Genomic DNA, 27,225 nt, shown 5'->3' with positions numbered 1-27,225 from the left:
GTGAGGAACATGGGGAAAGTTATTGGTTTTACTGGACGTTTAACGAACATGTGCGGGGGGAAAAATACAAATAATATTTCCCTAGCAAATTCAGACGTTACTCACATCATGTTGCCTCCGTGAAGTTAACGTTCACCGCCAGCATGCAGCCACCACATAGTCCTTTGGAAAGACGCGCCCATTCAATCAGCCATTTCATTTCTTACAGGTGTGAATTCCTTGAGCGACGTTTTGATTTTCCTGTGATCACATAGTCAAATCCGGTCATAACTTTGGCATTTGACAGTATTTAAAAAAAAAAATATTACTAGAAACAGAAGTAAACTTACTACTATAATTAACTGCTAAACCTAGAAACCTATAACGTTATACAGTCATCTATAACAAATACAACAGTGACGCCTAGTGGTTGATTTTGAGAAAACACCTAAGTCTAATGTCCTAGGGAGCATCATTTTTGGTTTATCGAGCTAACGTTATATCGTGTTCCTATGTCAAACATAAACAATCAAAATATATAAACATGATGAGGGTAACGGTTTAATAAGAAAATGAACAGGAGACTCCCTTACCCTCCGTTATAATAAGCTGGTCTATACTTTATACCTGCTAGTACTTACCGAATTTACTAGACAAAACATTTGTCTAGTTTTTGGTGAATAGTTGTTATGCATTTAGTTGTATAGAATTCCAGCTAATACTAGCTAGCAACTTACTGTGTCTGGTGGGGGAGGTTCATATATTTTGTACAGTGCGTGAGTGCAGAGTTGGATGGTGAGCCGTGCATCGCATGACGTGCAATTTTGTGCTGTTTCTATCAGAATAAATCTACATGACTGGTGCTACATGTTGGAGTTCCGTGTCGATGACTGATTGTACACAACGCAAGAAGAGTACTCTTACACGTGTGTGTGTGTGTGTGTGTGCGTGTGTGTGCGTGTGTGCGTGTGTGTGTGTAACAACAATCTGTGACCGGACACTGAAACACAGTAAGAAACTTTATTCCCCTATAAAATGACACGTTTATAAAAATTAAAATAAAAAAAATCCTTCAAATGATTTGTCATTAAAACGAGTGTTCTTCAGAAGTGCTTTAACAAAACTAATACAAACTCATCATATTGTCATAGCTGAACACGCCGTCTGTGTCCATCAAGGTGGAAGTAACTAACAAACCATCTCTTATAGAATAGGACAAGCATAAGATTATATGGCTCAGTAACATAAGTCAATCATATCATTATAAAACATTGCAATAACGCAAAACGTGGATTTATAAAACACTTAGAAAATGACTTATCCTTCTATTGATCTGATCACATATGTGGAACAACCAAACATCTAAATGAATCTGTCCATAATTCCACACATAATGGCGATAAAACCAAACGTCTTGTATAATTCTTGTGTCAAAAAGGTGTATTTGAAAACTAGAACAATCCTTAAAACGTCTTGGAAAAAAGAAAATCCAACATCGTGTGTCCTGGTCAACTCATTGTGTGTCCTGGTCAACTCATCGTGTGTCCTGGTCAACTCATTGTGTATCCTGGTCAACTCATTGTGTGTCCTGGTCAACTCATTGTGTGTCCTGGTCAACTCATTGTGTGTCTTGGTCAACTCATTGTGTGTCCTGGTCAACTCATTGTGTGTCCTGGTCAACTCATTGTGTGTCCTGGTCAACTCATTGTGTGTCCTGGTTAACTCATTGTGTGTCCTGGTCAACTCATTGTGTATCCTGGTCAACTCATTGTGTATCCTGGTCAACTCATTGTGTGTCCTGGTCAACTCATTGTGTGTCCTGGTCAACTCATTGTGTGTCCTGGTCAACTCATTGTGTGTCCTGGTCAACTCATTGTGTATCCTGGTCAACTCATGGTGTGTCCTGGTCAACTCATTGTGTGTCCTGGTCAACTCATTGTGTGTCCTGGTCAACTCATTGTGTGTCCTGGTCAACTCATTGTGTGTCCTGGTCAACTCATTGTGTGTCCTGGTCAACTCATTGTGTATCCTGGTCAACTCATTGTGTGTCCTGGTCAACTCATTGTGTGTCCTGGTCAACTCATTGTGTGTCCTGGTCAACTCATGGTGTGTCCTGGTCCACTCATTCTGTGTCCTGGTCAACTCATTGTGTGTCCTGGTCAACTCATCGTGTGTCCTGGTCAACTCATTGTGTGTCCTCATTGTGTGTCCTGGTCAAGTCATTGTGTGTCCTGGTCAAGTCATTGTGTGTCCTGGTCAACTCATTGTGTGTCCTCATTGTGTGTCCTGGTCAACTCATTGTGTATCGTGGTCAACTCATTGTGTGTCCTCATTGTGTGTCCTGGTCAACTCATTGTGTATCCTGGTCAACTCATTGTGTGTCCTCATTGTGTGTCCTGGTCAACTCATTGTGTGTCCTGGTCAACTCATTGTGTGTCCTCATTGTGTGTCCTGGTCAACTCATTGTGTATCCTGGTCAACTAATTGTGTATCCTCATTGTGTGTCCTCATTGTGTGTCCTGGTCAACTCATTGTGTGTCCTGGTCAACTCATTTTGTGTCCTGGTCAACTCATTGTGTGTCCTCATTGTGTGTCCTCATTGTGTGTCATGGTCAACTCATTGTGTGTCCTGGTCAACTCATTGTGTGTCCTGGTCAACTCATTGTGTGTCCTGGTCAACTCATTGTGTGTCCTGGTCAACTCATTGTGTGTCCTGGTCAACTCATTGTGTGTCCTGGTCAACTCATTGTGTATCCTGGTCAACTCATTGTGTGTCCTGGTCAACTCATTGTGTGTCCTGGTCAACTCATTGTGTGTCCTGGTCAACTCATGGTGTGTCCTGGTCCACTCATTCTGTGTCCTGGTCAACTCATTGTGTGTCCTGGTCAACTCATCGTGTGTCCTGGTCAACTCATTGTGTGTCCTCATTGTGTGTCCTGGTCAACTCATTGTGTGTCCTCATTGTGTGTCCTGGTCAAGTCATTGTGTGTCCTGGTCAAGTCATTGTGTGTCCTGGTCAACTCATTGTGTGTCCTCATTGTGTGTCCTGGTCAACTCATTGTGTATCGTGGTCAACTCATTGTGTGTCCTCATTGTGTGTCCTGGTCAACTCATTGTGTATCCTGGTCAACTCATTGTGTGTCCTCATTGTGTGTCCTGGTCAACTCATTGTGTGTCCTGGTCAACTCATTGTGTGTCCTCATTGTGTGTCCTCATTGTGTGTCCTGGTCAACTCATTGTGTATCCTGGTCAACTAATTGTGTATCCTCATTGTGTGTCCTCATTGTGTGTCCTGGTCAACTCATTGTGTGTCCTGGTCAACTCATTTTGTGTCCTGGTCAACTCATTGTGTGTCCTCATTGTGTGTCCTCATTGTGTGTCATGGTCAACTCATTGTGTGTCCTGGTCAACTCATTGTGTGTCCTGGTCAACTCATTGTGTGTCGTGGTCAACTCATTGTGAAATCCATGAAGGTCATCATGACAACAAAACTGTCCTCCCGAAACACCTGGCACCACATCAGCGAAGAGACAAAAAACTGCACCATGTTATTAAGTGGTTGCCTGGATACCGGTCTGTTGGTTGCCCGGATACCGGTCTGTACGAGTCTTATCATTCCACTCCTTCACACTCTGTGTCATGCCAGATATATAGACACGGAGTACAGGGTGTGGAATGATAGCACAAAACAGGTCTGGATTTCTAGCTAATTTAAGGACGACATCAGTTACTCCTAAAATAATAAGGTACCACTTCAAGTACAATACCCAGCCGATACACAGATAGACAGCTGGACACGCTGAGTTTGAGCCAACCAACCGTTCAGTACTACGTCATACTACATTTATACCACTAGGTGGTGCTGTTGGATTACTGACATTCTCCACCTGGAAACAGTCGGAAGGAAAAACACCTCAGTGCTCGACTTGGACTGAAATAGGTGCCTGAAATATTCATTTTGAGTGCTGGTACTGTTTGTGGAAATCTGAAATACTTTTGAGCTAATATTCTATAAGAGGAACTCAAGAATAATAACATTTGAGGTGCAGATCCTCGGTGAGCTCCTTCCTACCATAGACAACCACAGACAACACATCTCACCTCAGGTCCACTTGTTTCATAGCCAGTAACCATTATAGTCGTAGACACATTATCTTATTTATGGTATATGACTTGTATGGAAAAACTCATCATCATTTTTTTTGTTGTCAATATGTCTCCACGGTAAAACATATTTAATTACTTACATTTTACTTTATTGCAAATGATCTTGTCCCTCGTCGTTTACACGTGAACATCTTGGACCAGGGACACATTATTTTATAGAAAAGATATAACAATCATTTTATATAAACATAGAACTGCATTATACTCTACATAAACATCAATTTAAAGAATCCACACAGTCACTATGTAAATATCACCTCATAATCACACAGTTATTTTAGATCATATAAGCAGCTTGTACACCAGCCCTGTGCTTTACAACAAGAGATGCAAAATTACAGCACCTTTCCCCATAATTCCCAGGTTTTCCACAAATCCGAATTGGAGGATTTCAACATTCCTTCCTGTTTCCAGGACTCTTCCTACCAGGATTTGTTTTTTTGGAGGGAAAAAAACCTGAGAATTCTTAGAAAGTTACCTGTGTTTTTGCAACCCCTTTTTAAACAACACTGTCTCACTTTGAGCAACTATTACAACCACCACAATGGTCCCCGACACGTTGTTAAAATCATCACCGGCAACCACACAGAATATTAGCCAAACACATGAAATAACATGGGATGAAAAAGGTTACTGGCTCAGGAAGTAGTTCACTTCTCACCAGAACTCATTGGGTGGAATCAAAGAGTAGAGTAGCACGCCACTCACAGACACTTGGAAAGTACTGCAGATTTACATGAAAGTACTGCAGATGTACATGAAAGTACTGCAAATGTACATGACTGAACTGCAGATGTACATGAAAGTACTGCAAATGTACATGAAAGTACTGCAGCTTTACATGAAAGTACTGCAGCTTATCAAAGTATTGCACCTTTGCAAAGTACTGCAGCTTAACAAAGCATTGCACCTTTGCAAAGTACTGCAGCTTTACAAAGTACAGCACCTTTACAAAGTACTGCAACTTTACAAAGTACTGCAACTTTACAAAGTACTGCACCTTTACAAAGTACTGCAGCTTTACAAAGTACTGCAACTTTACAAAGTACTGCACCTTTACAAAGTACTGCAGCTTTACAAAGTACTGCAACTTTACAAAGTACTGCACCTTTACAAAGTACTGCACCTTTACTAAGTACTGCACCTTTACAAAGTACTGCAACTTTACAAAGTACTGCACCTTTACAAAGTACTGCACCTTTACTAAGTACTGCACCTTTACAAAGTACTGCACCTTTACAAAGTACTGCAACTTTACATGTCCACTGATTCACCTAATTGCATCTATCTGCCAACTGGAAAGGCAACCGTGTTCTGTAGGATTGTTGAAGGTCTGTAACCGTGTTCTGTAGGATTGTTGAAGGTCTGTAACCGTGTTCTGTAGGACTGTTGAAGGTCTGTAACCGTGTTCTGTAGGATTGTTGAAGGTCTGTAACCGTGTTCTGTAGGATTGTTGAAGGTCTGTAACCGTGTTCTGTAGGATTGTTGAAGGTCTGTAACCGTGTTCTGTAGGATTGTTGAAGGTCTGTAACTGTGTTCTGTAGGATTGTTGAAGGTCTGTAACCGTGTTCTGTAGGATTGTTGAAGTTCTGTAACCGTGTTCTGTAGGATTGTTGAAGGTCTGTAACCGTGTTCTGTAGGATTGTTGAAGGTCTGTAACCGTGTTCTGTAGGATTGTTGAAGGTCTGTAACCGTGTTCTGTAGGATTGTTGAAGGTCTGTAACCGTGTTCTGTAGGATTGTTGAAGGTTTGTAACCGTGTTCTGTAGGACTGTTGAAGGTCTGTAACCGTGTTCTGTAGGATTGTTGAAGGTCTGTAACCGTGTTCTGTAGGATTGTTGAAGGTCTGTAACCGTGTTCTGTAGGACTGTTGAAGGTCTGTAACCGTGTTCTGTAGGATTGTTGAAGGTCTGTAACCGTACAGCAACAGTTCAGTTAAAACCAGGCTTGGAAACACCAACAGATATTGTACATACATCTGACAGCCCTTTTATATGTCCCATTCCATTGGGTTGGAACATCAAATCAAATCTAATCAAATCTCCCCTTCCCTCCGTGTATAAATATCCCTGGTCATCTGTGTGGCCTTATCACATGCAACATATATGATTTGAAAATAAACATAGAATGACAAAGCTGTAAAACATCATTCTAAATATAAACCAAGTTGGTGAACACCATTGCTGTTAAATATGAGGGATTCAGCATGAAGTGTCCTGTGGTTTTTTTTTAGACAGTTTTTATTGATTTTACTATGTTGAATATGTCTTTGTTGTCAGTGTTTTGGCGCCAAACTGGTGCCAGCTGTGGGGGGGAAAAGTCAATAGTTGAAAGAGATGCAGAGTTGAATTGAAAATAATTGTGTATTTTATTTGTCGTGTTACTATTTTCCATTGTATTATTGTATTATTATGTGATCTCTTCATCGTTGAGAAAGGCTCATAAGTACAGTCCATCTCCCTGGCCAACTGTCCTGTTAATATAAATCATCCCAGAGAGGCCCGATGGAGCCCCATACAGCTGACCCAGGGGGCCCAGTAGATTACACCTACAAGGGCTCCTTCTTGCGGAAGGCGACCGTCTGCCTCTGCTGGAACTGAGGCTTGTTGCGTTTGTTGATGTCCTGCCAGCGGCAGAGCAGAATCATCTTGAAGGTGTTCCTGAAGGTGAGGTTGCACATGGCGTAACACATGGGGTTGATGGTGCTGTTGACGTAACACAGCCAATAGCCCAGAGCCCACAGAGCCTCAGGGATGCAGCCAGTACAGAAGGTGTTGACCAACACCATAATGTTATAGGGAGTCCAGGTTATGATGAAAGCCAGCAGGATGGCACTGAGAGTCTGGGCGGCCTTCTTCTCTTTCTTCTCCTTGACTACACTCTGCTTCTTACGCTTGGTGATCTGGGTCTTGGCTTTGGAGGCGAAGCGCTTGGCCATGGCTGCATCCTTCAAGGAGATGGGGGCCGACGAGGGGGACTTGGAGGTGGACGACACATCCCCTGTTTGGTGGCTCTTGGTGGAGGTCTGGATGGAAGACGAGGAAGTGACGGGGGTTTTAGAGAAGGAGCGTTGGTGGTAGCTGTTGTCTTCCTTGTCTTTCTCCCTTCTGGTATTAGAGGATGTCTTCTTGTCCTTATTATCGCCCACTTGTGGCCGGAGAGGGTCCTTCGTAGCATCCTGGTCCTCAGGAGATGTCAGCTGGGGGTCATTGTTAGGGTTGTTACCAGGGGCGGAGTTTATCCCCGGCAGGTTGACCACGATGGAATAGATAGCTCGGCTTGACTCCGTCGCCCCCTCCTCGTCCTCAGAGTCTGATTGGTCCATGGAGGCCCCACCCCCATCGTTGTTGTTCCAGCTATCGGAGCTGCTGTGTTCCGGCTCTCCTCTCACTGTGACTGTCTTCTTCTTGGACCACCTACTCAGCGGCCAGAACTGGAAGCACCCTATGGTCTTCTTGGCTCCAGAGTCTTTCTGACCGGCCTGGTTAAGCTCGTAACTGCTGCAGCTCCTGGAGCTTCCTGTTTTGGGCACCATGGGAGCCTCCTCTTCCTGGGCCTCCTCCTTCTTCTCCTCCTCCTCCTTCTGGCTACCCCCCTGGCCCGCCTTGTTCCCTGCCCCCGACCCCCTCAACCCCGCCAGGTCCTTCTGCCTGTTCTCTGTCTCTCTGTAGATCCTCCAGTAGAGAACCGTCATGATGGTGACCGGCAGGTAGAAGGCAGCGATGGCCGTGCAGAATGTGATAATAGGCTCTGAGAGAAACTGGATAAAGCATTCTCCACGAGGCACAGTGCGCTCCCCTACGATATACTGCCAGAAGAGTATAGCCGGGGCCCACAGGACGAAGGACACGGACCAGGCCATGCTGATCATAGTCAGAGCTCTCTTGGTGGTCCTCTTGGCCCGGTAAGTCAGAGGTCGAGTTATGGAGAAGTAGCGGTCGAAGCTGATCACCAGCAGGTTCATGACGGAGGCGTTGCTCGCCACGTAGTCGATAGCCAACCACAGGTCGCACGCCCAGTTCCCTAAAGCCCATTGGTCCATGATAATGTAGGTAGTGTAGAGGTTCATGGAAAGAGTCCCTAGAATTAGAACACTGTATTTTAGTTTCACTCTGATATTACAGTAATTGACTATATATACTACTCATGATATTACAGTAATTGACTATATATACTACTCATGATATTGCAGTAATTGACTATATATACTACTCATGATATTACAGTAATTGACTATATATACTACTCATGATATTACAGTAATTGACTATATTTACTACTCATGATATTACAGTAATTGACTATATTTACTACTCATGATATTACAGTAATTGACTATATATACTACTCATGATATTACAATAATTGACTATATATACTACTCATGATATTACAGTAATTGACTATAAATATTACACATTTGATATTACAGTAACTGACTAATACATATTACACATTTGTGAGACACTGTAGGAAATCATAGTACAATACATTATCAATATCAGCTGAGATACATTACATCATCTATACACGTATGAAAACAGCAAGTACAGTTAAAATACCGATGATGAGGTCAGCGAAGGCCAGACTGAGGAGATAGTAGTTATTCACCGTCTTCAGCTGCTTGTTCACCTGGAAGAGAGAAGAGAAACCTTTCATTATTATTAAAGTGTCACTCCACAGTAAAACATCAACTGATGTCGAACGCTGTTAAAAAAAATAATGTTGTGGACCATTTCAGTAAGAGTTTTGAGGCACGGACGCCCCCTTGCAATAATTATGGCCTGCGATACACGTGCCATCAAGCTACCTCGCGCTACAGAGACAGGAGATAGAACGCAGGGCGTGAGCCTGTCTTGGACAAGCCTTCTTAAACAGTTACAGGAAGTCATAATGCAATGTAACGTTAGTCTCGGCCTACAATCTACCTTGAAGGAGATGAGCACCAGGATGTTTCCTACGACGGTGACCAGAGACAGAGACCCGGTGAGGAACACGATCAGGATGACCTGCCAGATGGTGTGACCTCCCAGAGGGTCATAGGTCACCGTGGGGTCAAGGAGGGAGGCGTTGGACAGGCTGGTCGAAGAAGAACAAGATGATTACATTGTAACACTGAAACTGAAATGTATTTCCTTCATCAAAACCCTCATCCAAACAAACAGACGGAGAGGTTGTAAGAATGGCTCAGCCACAGTGCAACACCCCTAGAGCAGTTTAGAGGTTAAGTCCCTTGCTCAAGGGCACAACAGGTAGGAATATAGTATCTAAGGTAATGAATTCCAGAAAACCCAATCCAGTTTCCGGCTCACTCCCTGCAAATTCCCTTCAGAGAGTTAACTCTGGGATTCGGTTTCTAACCCTCTAACCTATACCTGGTCAGGTTGGTGAGGTCCCTGGTAATGGAGTCGTTGTCCAGCACAAGGCCCAGGCCCAGGATGGCGTTGTCGGCGTAGACCCTCATCCCTGGGGAGCTGTTGTTCAGGTACATACTGGGGTCTACAGAGGGGGAAGAGCTGGACGAGTTCAGGTTCAAGGTCATAGCGCTGCCGTCCTGAGGGCATATTCTGGAGACACCTGGGAGAGAAAAGACCATTAGGTTTTTGGCTTTATAAAGTCATATACTCTTAGTGGACAAAACATTAAAGAACACCTGCTCTTTCCATATGGACGTGGTCAGAACATCAGCTTGTGTCATTCAGTAACACTGAGTGGACGTGGTCAGAACATCAGCTTGTATGTAGTAACACTGAGTGGACGTGGTCAGAACATCAGCTTGTCTCATGTAGTAACACTGAGTGGACGTGGTCAGAACATCAGCTTGTGTGTAGTAACACTGAGTGGACGTGGTCAGAACATCAGCTTGTCTCATGTAGTAACACTGAGTGGACGTGGTCAGAACATCAGCTTGTGTGTAGTAACACTGAGTGGACGTGGTCAGAACATCAGCTTGTATGTAGTAACACTGAGTGGACGTGGTCAGAACATCAGCTTGTGTGTAGTAACACTGAGTGGACGGGGTCAGAACATCAGCTTGTATGTAGTAACACTGAGTGGACGTGGTCAGAACATCAGCTTGTGTCATTCAGTAACACTGAGTGGACGTGGTCAGAACATCAGCTTGTATGTAGTAACACTGAGTGGACGTGGTCAGAACATCAGCTTGTCTCATGTAGTAACACTGAGTGGACGTGGTCAGAACATCAGCTTGTGTGTAGTAACACTGAGTGGACGTGGTCAGAACATCAGCTTGTCTCATGTAGTAACACTGAGTGGACGTGGTCAGAACATCAGCTTGTGTGTAGTAACACTGAGTGGACGTGGTCAGAACATCAGCTTGTGTGTAGTAACACTGAGTGGACGTGGTCAGAACATCAGCTTGTGTCATGTAGTAACACTGAGTGGACGAAACATTAGGAACACCTGCTCTTTCCATATGGCATAGACTGACCAGGTGAATTCGGGTGAAAGATATGTTCCCTTATTGATGTCACTTATTAAATCCACTTCAATCAGTGTAGATGAAGAGGAGGAGACAGGTTAAAGAAGGATTTTTAAGCCTTAAGACAATTGAGTTGGCCCGTTATACTAAGTTCTAATCAATAGCCTATAATGTGTTTTGTCTATGTGTATATTTTATCATCATTTTAGCTTTCTAGTAAATAAATATTCAACTAAGATTGGTGTGGTACGAACTCATTGGTGAGACCCGGGTCCGTGCAGATTCACGGGCTATACGACGTTCAGAACGAGATTGGTAGAGGCAACTGGTTAATTAGCGGCTGTTGTAAAATCGTAATTCTGATATTCTTTGAGTTAATTTGGGAAATAGAAATTCAATAAAAACTACTTTTCCCATGGTGCCCCAGGTTAATGAGTTAATAATTGCTTGATTCAGTTAATCACGCAATTAGAAACTTTTAATCATTCGATGAGCAACAGTCACATTAACTAATACAACGTCACAACACTGCTTACAAGCAAAAACTAAAGCAGGAAGTGCCAGTGAGCTCAATACGAAAATGGTCAGATGACGCGAATGCTACGCAAACCAACAGTTTTGCTAGCACAGACTGGAATATATTCCGGGATTCATCCAATGGCATTGAGGAGTACACCACCTCAGTCAACGGCTTCATCAATAAGTGCATCAACAACCTAATCCCCACAGTGAACGTTTAATTACATATCCCAACCAGAAGCCATCGATTACAGGCAACATTCACACTGAGCTAAAGGCTAGAGCTGCTGCTTTCAAGGTGCGGGACTCTAACCCAAAAGCTTATGAGAAATCCCGCTATCCGATGAACCATCAAACAGGCAAAGCGCCAATACAGGACTAAGATTGTATCGTACTACACCGGCTCTGACGCCTGTCGGATGTGGCAGGGCTTACAAACCATTACAGACTACAAAGGGAAGCATAGCCAAGAGCTGCCCAGTGACATGATCCACCAGACGAGCTAAACCACTTCTATGCTCGCTTCGAGGCAAGCAACACTGAGACATGCATGAGAGCACAAGCTGTTCCAGATGACTGTGTAATCACGCTCTCCGTAGCCGACGAGAGTAAGACCTTTAAACAGGTCAAAATTCACAAGGCCGATGGGCAAGACGGATTACCAGGACGTGTACTCCGAACATGAGCTGACCAACTGGCAGGTGTCTTCACTGACATTTTCAACATGTCCCTGATTGAGTCTGTGATACCAACATGTTTCAAGCACACCATCCTAGTCCCTGTGCCGAAGAATACTAAGGCAACCTGCCTAAATGACTACAGGCCCGTAGCACTCACGTCCGTAGCCATGAAGTGCATTGAACGGCTGGTAATGGCTCACATCAACACCATTATCCCAGAAACCCTAGACCCACTCCAATTTGCATCCCGCTCAAACAGATCCACAGATGATGCAATCTATCTATCTCACTCCACACTGCCCTTTCCCACCTGGACAAAAGGAACAGCTACGTGAGAATACTATTCATTGACTACAGCTCAGCGTTCAACACAATAGTGCCCTCAAAGCTCATCACTAAGCTAAGGATCCTGGGACTAAACACCTCCCTCTGCAACTGGATCCTGGACTTCCTGACGAGCCTCTCCCAGGTGGTGAGGGTAGACAACAACACATCTGCCACGCTGATCCTCAACACTGGAGCCCCTCAGGGGTGCGTGCTCAGTCCCCTCCTGTCCCTGTTCACCCACGACTGCATGGCCAGGCACGACTCCAACACCATTAAGTTTGCAAACGACACAACAGTGGTTGGCCTGATCTCCGACAACGACAAGGAGGTCAGCGACCTGGCCAGGTGGTGCCAGAATAACAACCTATCCCTCAACATAATCAAGACAACCTTTCCCTCATCGTGATCAAGACTAAAGAGATGATTGTGGACTACAGGAAAAGGAGGACAGAGCACATCCCCATTCTCATCGATGAGGCTGTAATGGAGCAGGTTGAGAGGTTCAAGTTCCCTGGTATCCACATCATCAACAAACTAGAATGGTCCAAACACACCAAGACAGTCATGAAGAGGGCATGACAAAACCTATTCCACCTCAGGAGACTGAAAAGATTTGGCATGGGTACTCAGATCCTCAAAAGGTTCTACAGCTGCAACATCGAGAGCATCCTGACAGGTTGCATCACTGCCTGGTACTGCAAGTCCTCGGCTTCCGACTGCAAGGCACTACAGAGGGTTGTGCATAAGGCCACTTACATCACTGTGGCTAAGCTGCCTGTCATCCAGGACCTCTACACCAGGTGGTGTCAGAGGAAGGCCCTAAAAATTGTCAAAGACACCAGCCACCACAGTCATAGACTGTTCTCTCTGCTACCGCATGGCAAGTCTAGGACCAAAAGGCTTCTCAACAGCTTTTACCCACAAGCCATAAGACTCCTGAACAGGTAATAAAATGGCTACCCGGACTAGTTGCATTGTGTCCTGCTTCCCCCAAACAACCCCTATTTTACGTTGCTGCTACTCTCTGTTTATCATCTTAGCATAGTCACTTTAACCCTACCTACATGTACATAGTACCTCAATTAGCCCGATTAACCTGTGCCCCCGTACATTGACTCTGTACTGGTACCACCTCGCTACTGTTATTTTCACTGTCATTTTACAGTGTTTTAAAATGTCTTTACTTATCTATTGTTTACATAATACCTATTGTTTTACTTAAAAATTGTTTTGGGGCTTGAAAGTAATCATTTCACTTTAAGATCTACACCTGTCGGCGCTCGTGAAAAATAAACTTTGATTTGATTGGGTGTGGCTGGCTTCCGGGGTTAAGTGGGCGGGTGTTAAAGAAGCAGCGAGGCTTGGCGGGTTTCGGAGGACTCGACCTTCTGCTCTCCCGAGCCCGTTGGTGAGTTGCAGCGATGAGACAATATTGTGTCTACCAATTGGATATCATGATTTTGGGGAGAAAAATAACATATGGAAACCGCATGTTTGCCAGCGTTTCATTTATTCCATTCCAGCCATTACAATGAGCTCAGCATCCTATACCTCCCCCACCAGCCTCCTTCAGTCGTTCCCCTTCAAGGGAAATTCTAAATACATTCACATTCACTATTGAAGCCAAATCCTCATCCTTTACCCTTTGGCTAGAGATCATGTCCCGAGCCATTTTGGATCTTTTGACTGCCAGAACATGATCTGAGCCGTGAGAGATACAGCTTGGAGACCAGACCAGGTCAGTCTGGCCACTCAGCTTCACCCGCTCTAGCCAATATACCACTTCACCTCTAAGCTGCTGTAACCTCCATGTGTGACCACCAGAGGAGTTCTGCCCCGCAATGCACCATGGGTAGCGGGCGGCGAGGTTCACACCTGTCACCTACTTCATCCTTCAGCCACCAGGTTACTATTGGTCACATACACAGTAGAGATCAGCCAATCACAGTTTGAGAGGATAACTACCTCCCTGGTACCCTGCTCATAACCTTGCCCTGCCTCCCGCCCTCCCACAGTGGCTTCTGGGAAACCATCTGTTAAGCCATAGACAAGGCCCCAGAATCCCAGAGACAACCCCTTCGACTGGCTACATATTCTGTCCCTGCTTTAAACCACTGAGGGATAGAGAGGGAGAGCGAAAATGAGAGAGAGAGAGAGAGAGAGAGAGAGAGAGAGAGAGAGAGGGAGAGAGAGAGAGAGAACAAGAGAGAGAGAGGGAGAGAGAGAAAGTGCAAGAGAGAGAAAAAAAGAGAGTGAGAGAGAGAGAGAGAGAGAGAGGGAGAGCGAGCCTGAGAGAGAGAGAAATGGAGAAAGAGGGGGAAGAGAGAACACGAGAGAAAGACGGATCAAATAGATTTCATTAGTGCTGTTTGATATAAGAGGTTGGAAATTCATTTGATATCACTAAAGGGCCGTTCCAAACCAGTTGAAGGTTTCAGGAAAGAATGAAGGATGCGATTACAAAACACCAGAGTGCCTTCTATTCCTCTTCAGTTCCCCTCTCAAACAAACACAAACGAAAAGGATATTTCAGGCCTCTGAGTGACAACGCTCTGTGGGCACAACACAACAAGGCACAGCGTTGCCATGATCATGTAATTGATCTCAATCAGAGCTGACGGGAACTGTGACAGCTGGTGAGAGATACTCAGAGCTGTGTGATTACCTCAGATGAGGCCAGTAGGATGGAACACCAATCTGTGGTGTGGATCACTACTCGCCACACAGAGGAGGCCAGTAGGATGGAACACCAATCTGTGGTGTGGATCACTACTCCCCACACAGAGGAGGCCAGTAGGATGGAACACCAATCTGTGGTATAGACCACTACTCGCCACACAGAGGAGGCCAGTAGGATGGAACACCAATCTGTGGTGTGGATCACTACTTCCCACACAGAGGAGGCCAGTAGAATGGAACACCAATCTGTGGTGTGAATCACTACACACAGTAGCAGCGGTAGTCTGGGTAGCCATTTGATTAGCTGTTCAGGAGTCTTATGGCTTGGGGGTAGAAGTTGTTTAGAAGCCTCTTCGACCTAGACTTGGCGCTCCGGTCCCGCTTGCCGTGTGGTAGCAGAGAGAACAGTTTATGACTAGAGTGGCTGGACTCTTTGATCATTTTTAGGGCCTTCCTCTGACACCGCCTGGTATAGAGGTCCTGGATGGCAGGAAGCTTTGCCCCAGTGATGTACTGGGCCATACGCACTACCCTCTGTAGTGCCTTGCGGTCGGAGGCCGAGCACTTGCCGTACCAGGTAGTGATGCAACCAGTCAGAATGCTCTCGATGGTGCAGCTGTAGAACCTTTTGATGATCTGAGGACCCATGACAAATCTTTTCAGTCTCCTGAGGGGGAATAGGTTTTGTCGTTCCCTCTTCATGACTGTCTTGTTGTGCTTGGACTATTCTAGTTTGTTGGTGATGTGGACACCAAGGAACTTGAAGCTCTCAACCTGCTCCACTACAGCCCCGTCGATTGGAATGGGGGAGTGCTCTGTGCTCCATTTCCTGTAGTCCACAATCATCTCCTTTGTCTTGATCACGTTGAGGAAGAGGTTATTGTACTGGCACCAAACTGCCAGGTCTCTGACCTCCTCCCTATAGGCTGTCTCATCATTGTCGGTGATCAAGCCTACCACTGTTGTGTCGTCAGCAAACTTAATGATGGTGTTGGAGTCGTGCCTGGCCTTGCAGTCATGAGTGAACAGGGAGTACAGGAGGGGACTGAGCACCCACCCCTGAGAGGCCCCTGTGTTGAGGATCAGCGTGGAGAATGTGTTGGTACCCACCCTTACCACCTGGAAGTCCAGAATCCAGTTGCAGAGGGAGGTGTTTTAGTCCCAGGGTCGTTAGCTTAGTGATGAGCTTTGTGGGCACTATGGTGTTGAACGCTGCGCTGTAGTCAATGAATAGCATTCTCACATAGGTGTTCCTTTTGTCCAGGTGGGAAATGGCAGTGTGGAGTGCAATTGAGATTGCATCAAGGGTTTCTGGGATAATGGTGTTGATGTGATCCATGACCAGTCTTTCCAAGCACTTCATGGCTACAGATGTGAGTGCTACGGGTCGGTAGTCATTTAGGCAGGTTACCTAAGGGTTCTTGGGCACGGGGACTATGGTGGTCTGCTCGAAACATGTTGGTATTACAGACTCGGACAGGGAAAGGTTGAACATGTCAGTGAAGACACTTGCCAGTTGGTCAGCACACGCTAGCAGTACAAGTCCCGGTCATCCATCTGCCCTGCTGCCTTGTGAATGTTGACCTGTTTAAAAGTCTTACTTTGATCACAGAGTCTTCTGGAACAGCTTGTGCTCTCATGTATGTTTCAGTGTTATTTGCCTAGAAGGGAGCATAGAAGTAGTTTAGCTCGTCTGGTAGGCTCTTGGCTGTGCTTCCCTTTGTAGTCTGTAATGGTTTGCAAGCCCTGCCACATCCGATGAGCATCAGAGCCGTTTGATGGTTCGTCGGAGGGCATAGCGGGATTTCTTATAAGCTTCCCGGGTTGGAGTTCCGCTCCTTGAAAGCGGCAGCTCTAGCCTTTAGCTCAGTGCGGATGATGCCTGTAATCCATGGCTTCTGGTTGGGGTATGTAGGTACGGTCACTGTGGGGACGACGTCATCGATGCACTTATTGACGAAGCCAATGACTGATGTGGTGTACTCCTCAATGCCATCAGAGGAATCCCGGAACATATTATTCCAGTCTGTGATAGCAAAACAGTCCTGTAGCATCTGCTTCATCTGACCACTTTTTTATTGATCGAGTCCCTGGTGCTTCCTGCTTTAATTTTTAGCTTGTAAGCAGGAATCAGCTATGAAGAACACAGATTAAAACTCTCTAGGTAGATAGTGTGGTCTACAGCTTATCATGAGACTCTACCTCAGGTGGGAAAAACCTTGAAACCCTTACAAAAATACATAATCCACCGCCCCTTGTCTTACCAGACGCCGCCGTTCTATCCTGCCACTACATGTGGTAGTCTGGCCACTGCGCTATGATGTGGTAGTCTGGCCACTGCGCTATGATGTGGTAGTCTGGCCACTGCGCTATGATGTGGTAGTCTGGACTCTATGCTATGATGTGGTAGTCTGGCCACTGCGCTATGATGTGGTAGTCTGGACTCTATGCATGATGTGGTAGTCTGGCCACTGCGCTATGATGTGGAAGCCTGGGCGCTGTGTTATGATGTGGAAGCCTGGGCGCTGTGTTATGATGTGGAAGCCTGGGCACTGTGTTATGATGTGGAAGCCTGTGCACTGTGTTATGATGTGGTGGCCTGGACACTGTGCTGTGATGTGGAAGCCTGGGCGCTGTGTTATGATGTGGAAGCCTGGGCACTGTGTTATGATGTGGTGGCCTGGACACTGTGCTGTGATGTGGTAGTCTGGACACTGCGCTATGATGTGGTAGTCTGGACACTGCGCTATGATGTGGTAGTCTGGACACTGCGCTATGATGTGGTAGTCTGGACACTGCGCTATGATGTTTTAGCCTGGACACTGCGCTATGATGTGGTAGTCTGGACACTGTGCTACAATGTGGTAGTCTGGACACTGCGCTATGATGTGATAGCCTGGACACTGCGCTATGATGTGGTAGTCTGGACACTGTGCTATGATGTGGTAGTCTGGTCACTGTGCTATGATGTGGTAGTCTGGACACTGTGCTATGATGTGATAGCCTGGACACTGCGCTATGATGTGGTAGCCTGGACGCTGCACTATGATATGGTAGTCTGAGCGCTGCACTATGATATGGTAGTCTGAGCGCTGTGCTATGATGTGTTAGCCTGGACGCTGCACTATGATATGGTTGTCTGGGCGCTGTGCTATGATTGCATTTTAGTCGTTTAACAGGCGCTCTTTTCCAGAGAGACTTACAGTTAGTGCATTCATCTTAAGGTGGGTGGGACAACCACATATCTAGAAAGTAAATGTTTCAATAACGTAGCTGTCAGTGGAGTGAGAGATAGAAGGGGGATATACAATTGTATTGTATTTATTATTAATGAAAAGGAGGAAGATTATTTAAGATGTTGTTTGAAGAGGTAGGCTTTCAGATTTTTCGGAAGATGGGCAGGGACTCTGTTGTCCTAGCTTCAAGGGGAAACTGGTTCCACCATTAGGGTGCCAGGACAGAGAAGAGCTTGAACTGGTAGCTGCCCTCCTGTAGGGGTGGGAGGGCCAAGAGACCAGAGGTGGCAGAACGAAGTGCTCAGGTTGGGGTGTAGAGTTTGAGCATGGTCTGAAAGAAGGGAGGGCCAGTTCCTGGTCTTGTAGTGTATGTGAGTGTCGACTGGAAGCCAGTGGAGTGAGTGGAGGAGCAGGGTTAACTTGATAAGGTTGAAAACCAGGCAGACTGCAGCATTCTGGTTAAGTGGCAGTAGTCCAGATGGGAGAGGTCAAGTGTCTGGATTAGGACCCGAGCCCCTTCCTGTGTGAGGTAGGGTCGTACTCTACGGATGTTCCACTTCCTGTGTGAGGTAGGGTCGTACTCTACGGATGTTCCACTTCCTGTGTGAGGTAGGGTCGTACTCTATGGATGTTCCTCTTCCTGTGTGAGGTAGGGTCGTACTCTACGGATGTTCCTCTTCCTGTGTGAGGTAGGGTCGTATTCTACGGATGTTCCTCTTCCTGTGTGAGGTAGGGTCGTACTCTACGGATGTTCCTCTTCCTGTGTGAGGTAGGGTCGTACTCTACGGATGTTATAGAGCATGAACCTGCAGGAGTGAGTCACTGCCTTGATGTTTGTGGAGAACGACAGGGTGTTTTCCAGGGTCTCGCCAATGTTCTTTGGCATCTGGGAGGGAGACACTGGAGTTGCCAACCGTGAAGGAGAGGTCTTTGAGTGGGCAGGCCTTCCCCGAGAGGAAGAGCAGCTCCAGCTTGTCAAGGTTGAGCTTGAGGTGGTGGGATGACATCCAACTTGAGATATCTGCCAGGCAAGTAGATATGTGTGTTGCCAGCTGGGTGTCAGGAGTGGGGGAGAGGAGAAAATAATGTGGAATGTCATCCTCATAGCAATGATAGGAGAGACCTTGTGAGGATATGATGGAGCCAAATGACTTAGTGTATAGAGAGGAGAAGGCCTAGAACTGAGCCCTGGGGGACACCAGGGCACGTGGTGTAGACACAGATCCTCTCAACATCACCTGGTAGAAGTGGCCTGCTAAAGTAGAATGCAATCCAAGAGTGTACAGAGCCTGAGACGCCCAGCACTGAGAGGGTAGAGAGGAGGATCTGATAGAGTCTGAGACGCCCAGACCTGAGAGGGTGGAGAAGAAAATCTGATAGAGCCTGAGATACCAGCCCTGAGAGGGTGGAGATGATGATCTGATAGTCTGAGACGCCCAGCCCTGAGAGGGTGGAGAGGAAGATCTGATAGAGCCTGAGACACCCAGCCCTGAGAGGGTGGAGAGGAGGATCTGATAGAGCCTGAGACGCCCAGCCCTGAGAGGGTGGAGCCTGAGACTCCCAGCCCTGAGAGGGAGGAGATGAGGATCTGATAGAGCCTGAGACACCCAGCCCTGAGAGGGTGGAGAGGAGGATCTGATAGAGCCTGAGACACCCAGCCCTGAGAGGGTGGAGAGGAGGATCTGATAGAACCTGAGACGCCCAGCCCTGAGAGGGTGGAGATGAGGATCTGAGAGCCTGAGATACCAGCCCTGAGAGGGTGGAGATGAGGAACTGATAGTCTGAGACTCCCAGCCCTGAGAGAGTGGAGAGGAGGATCTGATAGAGCCTGAGACGCCCAGCCCTGAGAGGGTGGAGAGGAGGATCTGATAGAGCCTGAGACGCCCAGCCCTGAGAGGGTGGAGAGGAGGATCTGATAGAGCCTGAGACACCCAGTCCTGAGAGGGTGGAGAGGAGGATCTGATAGAGCCTGAGACGCCCAGCCCTGAGAGGGTGGAGAGGAGGATCTGATAGAGCCTGAGACGCCCAGCCCTGAGAGGGTGGAGAGGAGGATCTGATAGAGTCTGAGATGCCCAGCCCTGAGAGGGTGGAGAGGAGGATCTGAGAGAGCCTGAGACACCCAGCCCTGAGAGGGTGGAGAGGAGGAACTGATAGAGCCTGAGACGCCCAGCTCAGAGAGGGTGGAGAGGAGGATCTGATAGAGCCTGAGACTCCCAGCCCTGAGAGGGTGGAGAGGAGGATCTGATAGTCTGAGACACCCAGCCCTGAGAGGGTGGAGAGGAGGATCTGATAGAGCCTGAGACTAATCAGAGGGAAAAGGGGAACAGGTGGGAGAAGGGGTGACGAGGTAGTCAAGAGGAGACAAGGAACAGCTGGGGGAAAGCGGGGGAGAAAAGGTAACCTAATACGACCAGCAGAGGGAGACAGGGTGAAAGGAAAGGACAGAAAGACACAACATGACAATACATGACAGACGCCCAGCTCTGAGAGGGTGGAGAGGAGGATCTGATAGAGCCTGAGACTCCCAGCCCTGAGAGGGTGGAGAGGAGGATCTGATGGTTCACGGCGTCGAGGGCAGCGGATAGATCTAGGAGGATGAGAACACAGGTTAAAGATTTAGCTTTAGCTTTGTCTAAGGCACTGCATCGTAGTGCTAGCTGTGCCACTAGAGATCCTTGTTCGAGTCCAGGCTCTGTCTCAGCCGGCCGCTACCGGCAGACCAATGGGGCGGTGCACAATTGGCCCAGCGTTGTCCGGGAGCGTTTGGCCAGGCAGGGATGTTCTTGTCCCATTCCGCTCTAGCGACTCCTGTAGAGGGCCGGGCACAATGCATGCTGACACAGTCGCCAGGTGTACAGTGTTTCCTCCGACACATTGGTGCGGCTGGTTAAGTGGGAATTGTGTCAAGAAGCAGTGCGGCTTGGCTGGGTTGTGTTTCGGAGGACGCACAGCTTTCGACCTTTGCCTCTTCCGAGTCCGTACGGGAATTGCAGCGATGAGACAAGACTGTAACTACCAATTGGGTACGATGAAATTTGGGAGAAAAAGGGGGTGCATTTTTTTTACTATTAATATTTAGCTTTGGTAGTGCGGAGAGCCTCCGTGACACAGGGAAGGACAGCCTTGGTTGAGTGAGCCGTCCTACAGCCTGTCTTGTTAGAAGATGGTTCTGAGAGAGATAATGAGAGAGTTGGTCAGAGACGCTCAAGTGTTTTGGAAAGAAAAGAAAAGGGATATAAAGGTCTATAGTTTTTGATGTTAGATGAGTCAAGTGTTTGTTTCTTGAGGAGGAGAGAAACTTAGGCCATTTTGAAGTCAGAAGGGTCGCAACCAGTGGTCAGGGATGAGTTGATGAGGGAAGTGAGAAGGTCTCCAGAGATGGTCTGGGGAGAAGGGGATGGGGTCGGGCAGGTCAGATCTCATTAGTTGCAGGATGTCATCTGGAGAGAGAGGGGAGAAAGAGGTCAAGGAGTAGGGTAGTTCTGTGTGAGTGGGACCAGTGGACTCAATACGTTGAGTGAATGAGTAGAGGATGTCCACTTTATTTTCAAAGTTGCTGACAAAGCCGTCCTCAGAGAGGGAGGAGGGAGGGGGAGGGCTGGGCTTCTCAGGCTCTGTACACTCTTAGATTAAATCCTACCTGGCAGACCGCTTCTACCAGGTGACGTTGAGAGGATTAAGGAGGGAGGAGATGGTGGAAAAGAGTTTCCTAGGTAGAGGGGTAGAATGTGGCTTTAGCAGAGGATAGTGGAAGAGAAGATGGAGAGGAGGGAGTGAAAGGATGATAGGTCCTCTGGAAGTTAAGTTTTCCTCCATTTCCCCTCAGCTGTCCGCCGCCCTGTTCTATAAGCTTGCAATGAGTCACTAAGCCACAGAGCAGAAGGAGAGGGCCGAGCCGGCCGGGAGGAAAGGGGACAGTGCGAGTCATAGGATGCGGAAAGGGAGGAGAGTAGGGTTGAAGGGGCAGAATCAGAAGACATAAGGGAGAAGGATTTAAAAGAAGGGAGAGATGAAAGGATAGAAGGAGAGAGGAGTGGGAGAGAGAGAGAGAGAGAGCGAATATTGTTAAGGCGCATGACCATCTGGGTAGGAGCTGAGCGGTTAAGGTTGGAGGAGAGGGAGACAAAGGGAAACAAAGTAGTGATCAGAGACCTGGATGGGGGTTGCAATGAGATTAGAAGGCAAGTCGCCCCTAGTAAAGATGAGGTCAAGTCTATTATTTGACTTGTGGAAAGGATTGGGAAAAGGTCAAAAGAGGCAAGGAGGAGAAAGATCGAGTTGGAAAGAAATTAATCGAAGGCAGACGATGTTGAGAGGTTGAAGTCGCCAAGTACAAAGAGCGGTGAGCCATCTTTAGCAAATTAGCTTATCAAGGTGTCAAGCTCATTGAGGAACTCTCCGAGGGCACCTGGTGGGCGATAGATGACGACAATGTTAAGCTGAAGCGGACAAGAGACAGTGACATAATGGAATTCAAATGAGGAGATGGACAGGTGAGAGAGGAGATGGACAGGTGAGAGAGGAGATGGACAGGTGAGAGAGGAGATGGACAGGTGAGAGAGGAGATGGACAGGTGAGAGAGGAGATGGACAGGTGAGAGAGGAGATGGGCAGGTGAGAGAGGGAGAAAAGAGAAAATCTCCAGTTAGGAGAAATGAGTCGCCCTGTGTCATCACCACGACGACCATATGTACTCTGACTATAAGAGAAAACATAGTCAGATGGAGAGAGAGCAGCTGGAGTAGCAGTGTTCTCTGGGGTGATCCATGTCTCCGTCAGGGACAAAAGGTCAAGGGTCAGAAGGGCAGCATAGGCTGAGATGAACTCATTGTTCTTGACCGTAGATTGGCAGTTCCAAACAGTAACAGAGACCAGGAAGACCAGTGAACAGGAAATTAGAAGGGTTGTATCCAAGGAGTGGCGAGTGTCTGTAATACCTACAGGGAGAGGTGGGAACAGGTAGAGAAAACACACACACAGCTGACAAAGCTACACAAGAGCAAAATTAGATCATCTGTAAATAACAAGTAAGACAATCAATGTGGTTCTACCAGAGGACAGCAGAGATATATTATGTGGTTCTACCAGAGGACCAGAGGAGAGCAGAGATATATTATGTGGTTCTACCAGAGGACAGCAGAGATATATTATGTGGTTCTACCAGAGGACAGCAGAGATATATTATGTGGTTCTACCAGAGGACAGCAGAGATATATTATGTGGTTCTACCAGAGGACAGCAGAGATATATTATGTGGTTCTACCAGAGGACAGCAGAGATATATTATGTGGTTCTACCAGAGGACCAGAGGACAGCAGAGATATATTATATGGTTCTACCAGAGGACAGCAGAGATATATTATGTGGTTCTACCAGAGGAGAGCAGAGATATATTATGTGGTTCTACCAGAGGACAGCAGAGATATATTATATGGTTCTACCAGAGGACCAGAGGACAGCAGAGATATATTATGTGGTTCTACCAGAGGACAGCAGAGATATATTATGTGGTTCTACCAGAGGACAGCAGAGATATAATATGTGGTTCTACCAGAGGAGAGCAGAGATATATTATGTGGTTCTACCAGAGGACAGCAGAGATATATTATATGGTTCTACCAGAGGACCAGAGGACAGCAGAGATATATTATGTGGTTCTACCAGAGGACAGCAGAGATATATTATGTGGTTCTACCAGAGGACAGCAGAGATATATTATGTGGTTCTACCAGAGGACCAGATGACAGCAGAGATATATTATGTGGTTCTACCAGAGGACAGCAGAGATATATTATGTGGTTCTACCAGAGGACAGCAGAGATATATTATGTGGTTCTACCAGAGGACAGCAGAGATATATTATGTGGTTCTACCAGAGGAGAGCAGAGATATATTATGTGGTTCTACCAGAGGACAGCAGAGATATATTATGTGGTTCTACCAGAGGACAGCAGAGATATATTATGTGGTTCTACCAGAGGACAGCAGAGATATATTATGTGGTTCTACCAGAGGACAGCAGAGATATATTATGTGGTTCTACCAGAGGACAGCAGAGATATATTATGTGGTTCTACCAGAGGACCAGAGGACAGCAGAGATATATTATGTGGTTCTACCAGAGGACCAGAGGACAGCAGAGATATATTATGTGGTTCTACCAGAGGACCAGAGGACAGCAGAGATATATTATGTGGTTCTACCAGAGGACCAGAGGACAGCAGAGATATATTATGTGGTTCTACCAGAGGACCAGAGGACAGCAGAGATATATTATGTGGTTCTACCAGAGGACAGCAGAGATATATTATGTGGTTCTACCAGAGGACAGCAGAGATATATTATGTGGTTCTACCAGAGGACAGCAGAGATATATTATGTGGTTCTACCAGAGGACCAGAGGAGAGCAGAGATATATTATGTGGTTCTACCAGAGGACAGCAGAGATATATTATGTGGTTCTACCAGAGGACAGCAGAGATATATTATGTGGTTATACCAGAGGACAGCAGAGATATATTATGTGGTTCTACCAGAGGACCAGAGGACAGCAGAGATATATTATGTGGTTCTACCAGAGGACAGCAGAGATATATTATGTGGTTCTACCAGAGGACAGCAGAGATATATTATGTGGTTCTACCAGAGGACAGCAGAGATATATTATGTGGTTATACCAGAGGACAGCAGAGATATATTATGTGGTTCTACCAGAGGACAGCAGAGATATATTATGTGGTTCTACCAGAGGACCAGAGGACAGCAGAGATATATTATGTGGTTCTACCAGAGGACCAGAGGACAGCAGAGATATATTATGTGGTTCTACCAGAGGACAGCAGAGATATATTATGTGGTTCTACCAGAGGACAGCAGAGATATATTATGTGGTTCTACCAGAGGACAGCAGAGATATATTATGTGGTTCTACCAGAGGACAGCAGAGATATATTATGTGGTTCTACCAGAGGACAGCAGAGATATATTATGTGGTTCTACCAGAGGACAGCAGAGATATATTATGTGGTTCTACCAGAGGACCAGAGGACAGCAGAGATATATTATGTGGTTCTACCAGAGGACCAGAGGACAGCAGAGATATATTATGTGGTTCTACCAGAGGACCAGAGGACAGCAGAGATATATTATGTGGTTCTACCAGAGGACCAGAGGACAGCAGAGATATATTATGTGGTTCTACCAGAGGACAGCAGAGATATATTATGTGGTTCTACCAGAGGACCAGAGGACAGCAGAGATATATTATGTGGTTCTACCAGAGGACCAGAGGACAGCAGAGATATATTATGTGGTTCTACCAGAGGACCAGAGGACAGCAGAGATATATTATGTGGTTCTACCAGAGGACCAGAGGACAGCAGAGATATATTATGTGGTTCTACCAGAGGACCAGAGGACAGCAGAGATATATTATGTGGTTCTACCAGAGGACAGCAGAGATATATTATGTGGTTCTACCAGAGGACAGCAGAGATATATTATGTGGTTCTACCAGAGGACAGCAGAGATATATTATGTGGTTCTACCAGAGGACCAGAGGAGAGCAGAGATATATTATGTGGTTCTACCAGAGGACAGCAGAGATATATTATGTGGTTCTACCAGAGGACAGCAGAGATATATTATGTGGTTATACCAGAGGACAGCAGAGATATATTATGTGGTTCTACCAGAGGACAGCAGAGATATATTATGTGGTTCTACCAGAGGACCAGAGGACAGCAGAGATATATTATGTGGTTCTACCAGAGGACCAGAGGACAGCAGAGATATATTATGTGGTTCTACCAGAGGACAGCAGAGATATATTATGTGGTTCTACCAGAGGACAGCAGAGATATATTATGTGGTTCTACCAGAGGACAGCAGAGATATATTATGTGGTTCTACCAGAGGACAGCAGAGATATATTATGTGGTTCTACCAGAGGACAGCAGAGATATATTATGTGGTTCTACCAGAGGACAGCAGAGATATATTATGTGGTTCTACCAGAGGACCAGAGGACAGCAGAGATATATTATGTGGTTCTACCAGAGGACCAGAGGACAGCAGAGATATATTATGTGGTTCTACCAGAGGACCAGAGGACAGCAGAGATATATTATGTGGTTCTACCAGAGGACCAGAGGACAGCAGAGATATATTATGTGGTTCTACCAGAGGACCAGAGGACAGCAGAGATATATTATGTGGTTCTACCAGAGGACCAGAGGACAGCAGAGATATATTATGTGGTTCTACCAGAGGACCAGAGGACAGCAGAGATATATTATGTGGTTCTACCAGAGGACCAGAGGAGAGCAGAGATATATTATGTGGTTCTACCAGAGGACAGCAGAGATATATTATGTGGTTCCACCAGAGGACAGCAGAGATATATTATGTGGTTCTACCAGAGGACAGCAGAGATATATTATGTGGTTCTACCAGAGGACTGCAGAGATATATTATGTGGTTCTACCAGAGGACAGCAGAGATATATTATGTGGTTCTACCAGAGGACCAGAGGACAGCAGAGATATATTATGTGGTTCTACCAGAGGACCAGAGAACAGCAGGGATATATTATGTGGTTCTACCAGAGGACCAGAGGACAGCAGAGATATATTATGTGGTTCTACCAGAGGACAGCAGAGATATATTATGTGGTTCTACCAGAGGACCAGAGGACAGCAGAGATATATTATGTGGTTCTACCAGAGGACCAGAGGACAGCAGAGATATATTATGTGGTTCTACCAGAGGACAGCAGAGATATATTATGTGGTTCTACCAGAGGACAGCAGAGATATATTATGTGGTTCTACCAGAGGACCAGATGACAGCAGAGATATATTATGTGGTTCTACCAGAGGACAGCAGAGATATATTATGTGGTTCTACCAGAGGACCAGAGGACAGCAGAGATATATTATGTGGTTCTACCAGAGGACAGCAGAGATATATTATGTGGTTCTACCAGAGGACAGCAGAGATATAGGAGAGGAGAGGAGAGGAGAGGAGAGGAGAAATGGGGAGGGAGAGGGAGAGGAGAGGAGAAATGGGCAAGGGGAGGGAGAGGAGAGGAGAAATGGGCAGGGGTGAGGGAGAGGAGAGGAGAGGAGAGGGGAAATGGGGAGCGAGAGGGAGAGGAGAGGTGGGCAGGGGGAGGGAGAGGAGAGGCCAGTAATATTA

The 27,225-nt window shown here is 46.4% G+C and overlaps 2 protein-coding genes across 4 annotated transcripts in view; both read right to left on the bottom strand.

Annotated features, from left to right (window-relative positions):
* fmn2b (formin 2b) overlaps positions 1-197 on the bottom strand; it is a 150,307-nt gene extending 150,110 nt beyond the window's left edge. For all 3 annotated transcript variants that reach the window (XM_090218029.1, XM_090218030.1, XM_090218031.1), the window contains exon 1: positions 106-197. In XM_090218029.1, the coding sequence (XP_090074155.1) occupies positions 106-110 (5 nt within the window). In that variant the 5' untranslated portion in view covers positions 111-197. The remainder of the gene's footprint in view (positions 1-105) is intronic.
* Positions 198-4,213: 4,016 nt separating this feature from the next.
* Positions 4,214-27,225, bottom strand: part of chrm3b (cholinergic receptor, muscarinic 3b) — a 106,758-nt gene continuing 83,746 nt past the window's right edge. The window contains exons 2-5 of the mRNA XM_090217883.1: positions 9,521-9,722; positions 9,074-9,224; positions 8,708-8,777; positions 4,214-8,225 (exon numbers count right to left, since the gene is read on the bottom strand). Coding sequence (XP_090074009.1) covers positions 6,694-8,225; positions 8,708-8,777; positions 9,074-9,224; positions 9,521-9,687 — 1,920 coding nt within the window. The 5' untranslated portion in view covers positions 9,688-9,722 and the 3' untranslated portion in view covers positions 4,214-6,693. The remainder of the gene's footprint in view (positions 8,226-8,707; positions 8,778-9,073; positions 9,225-9,520; positions 9,723-27,225) is intronic.

The sequence above is a fragment of the Oncorhynchus mykiss genome, chromosome 23, assembly GCF_057628025.1.
Source record: "Oncorhynchus mykiss isolate SJ-2025 chromosome 23, ASM5762802v1, whole genome shotgun sequence".
Classification (NCBI taxonomy): domain Eukaryota; kingdom Metazoa; phylum Chordata; class Actinopteri; order Salmoniformes; family Salmonidae; genus Oncorhynchus; species Oncorhynchus mykiss.
The sequence above is the reverse complement of the archived record's forward strand: the minus strand, read 5'-3'. Positions and strand labels throughout refer to the sequence as shown.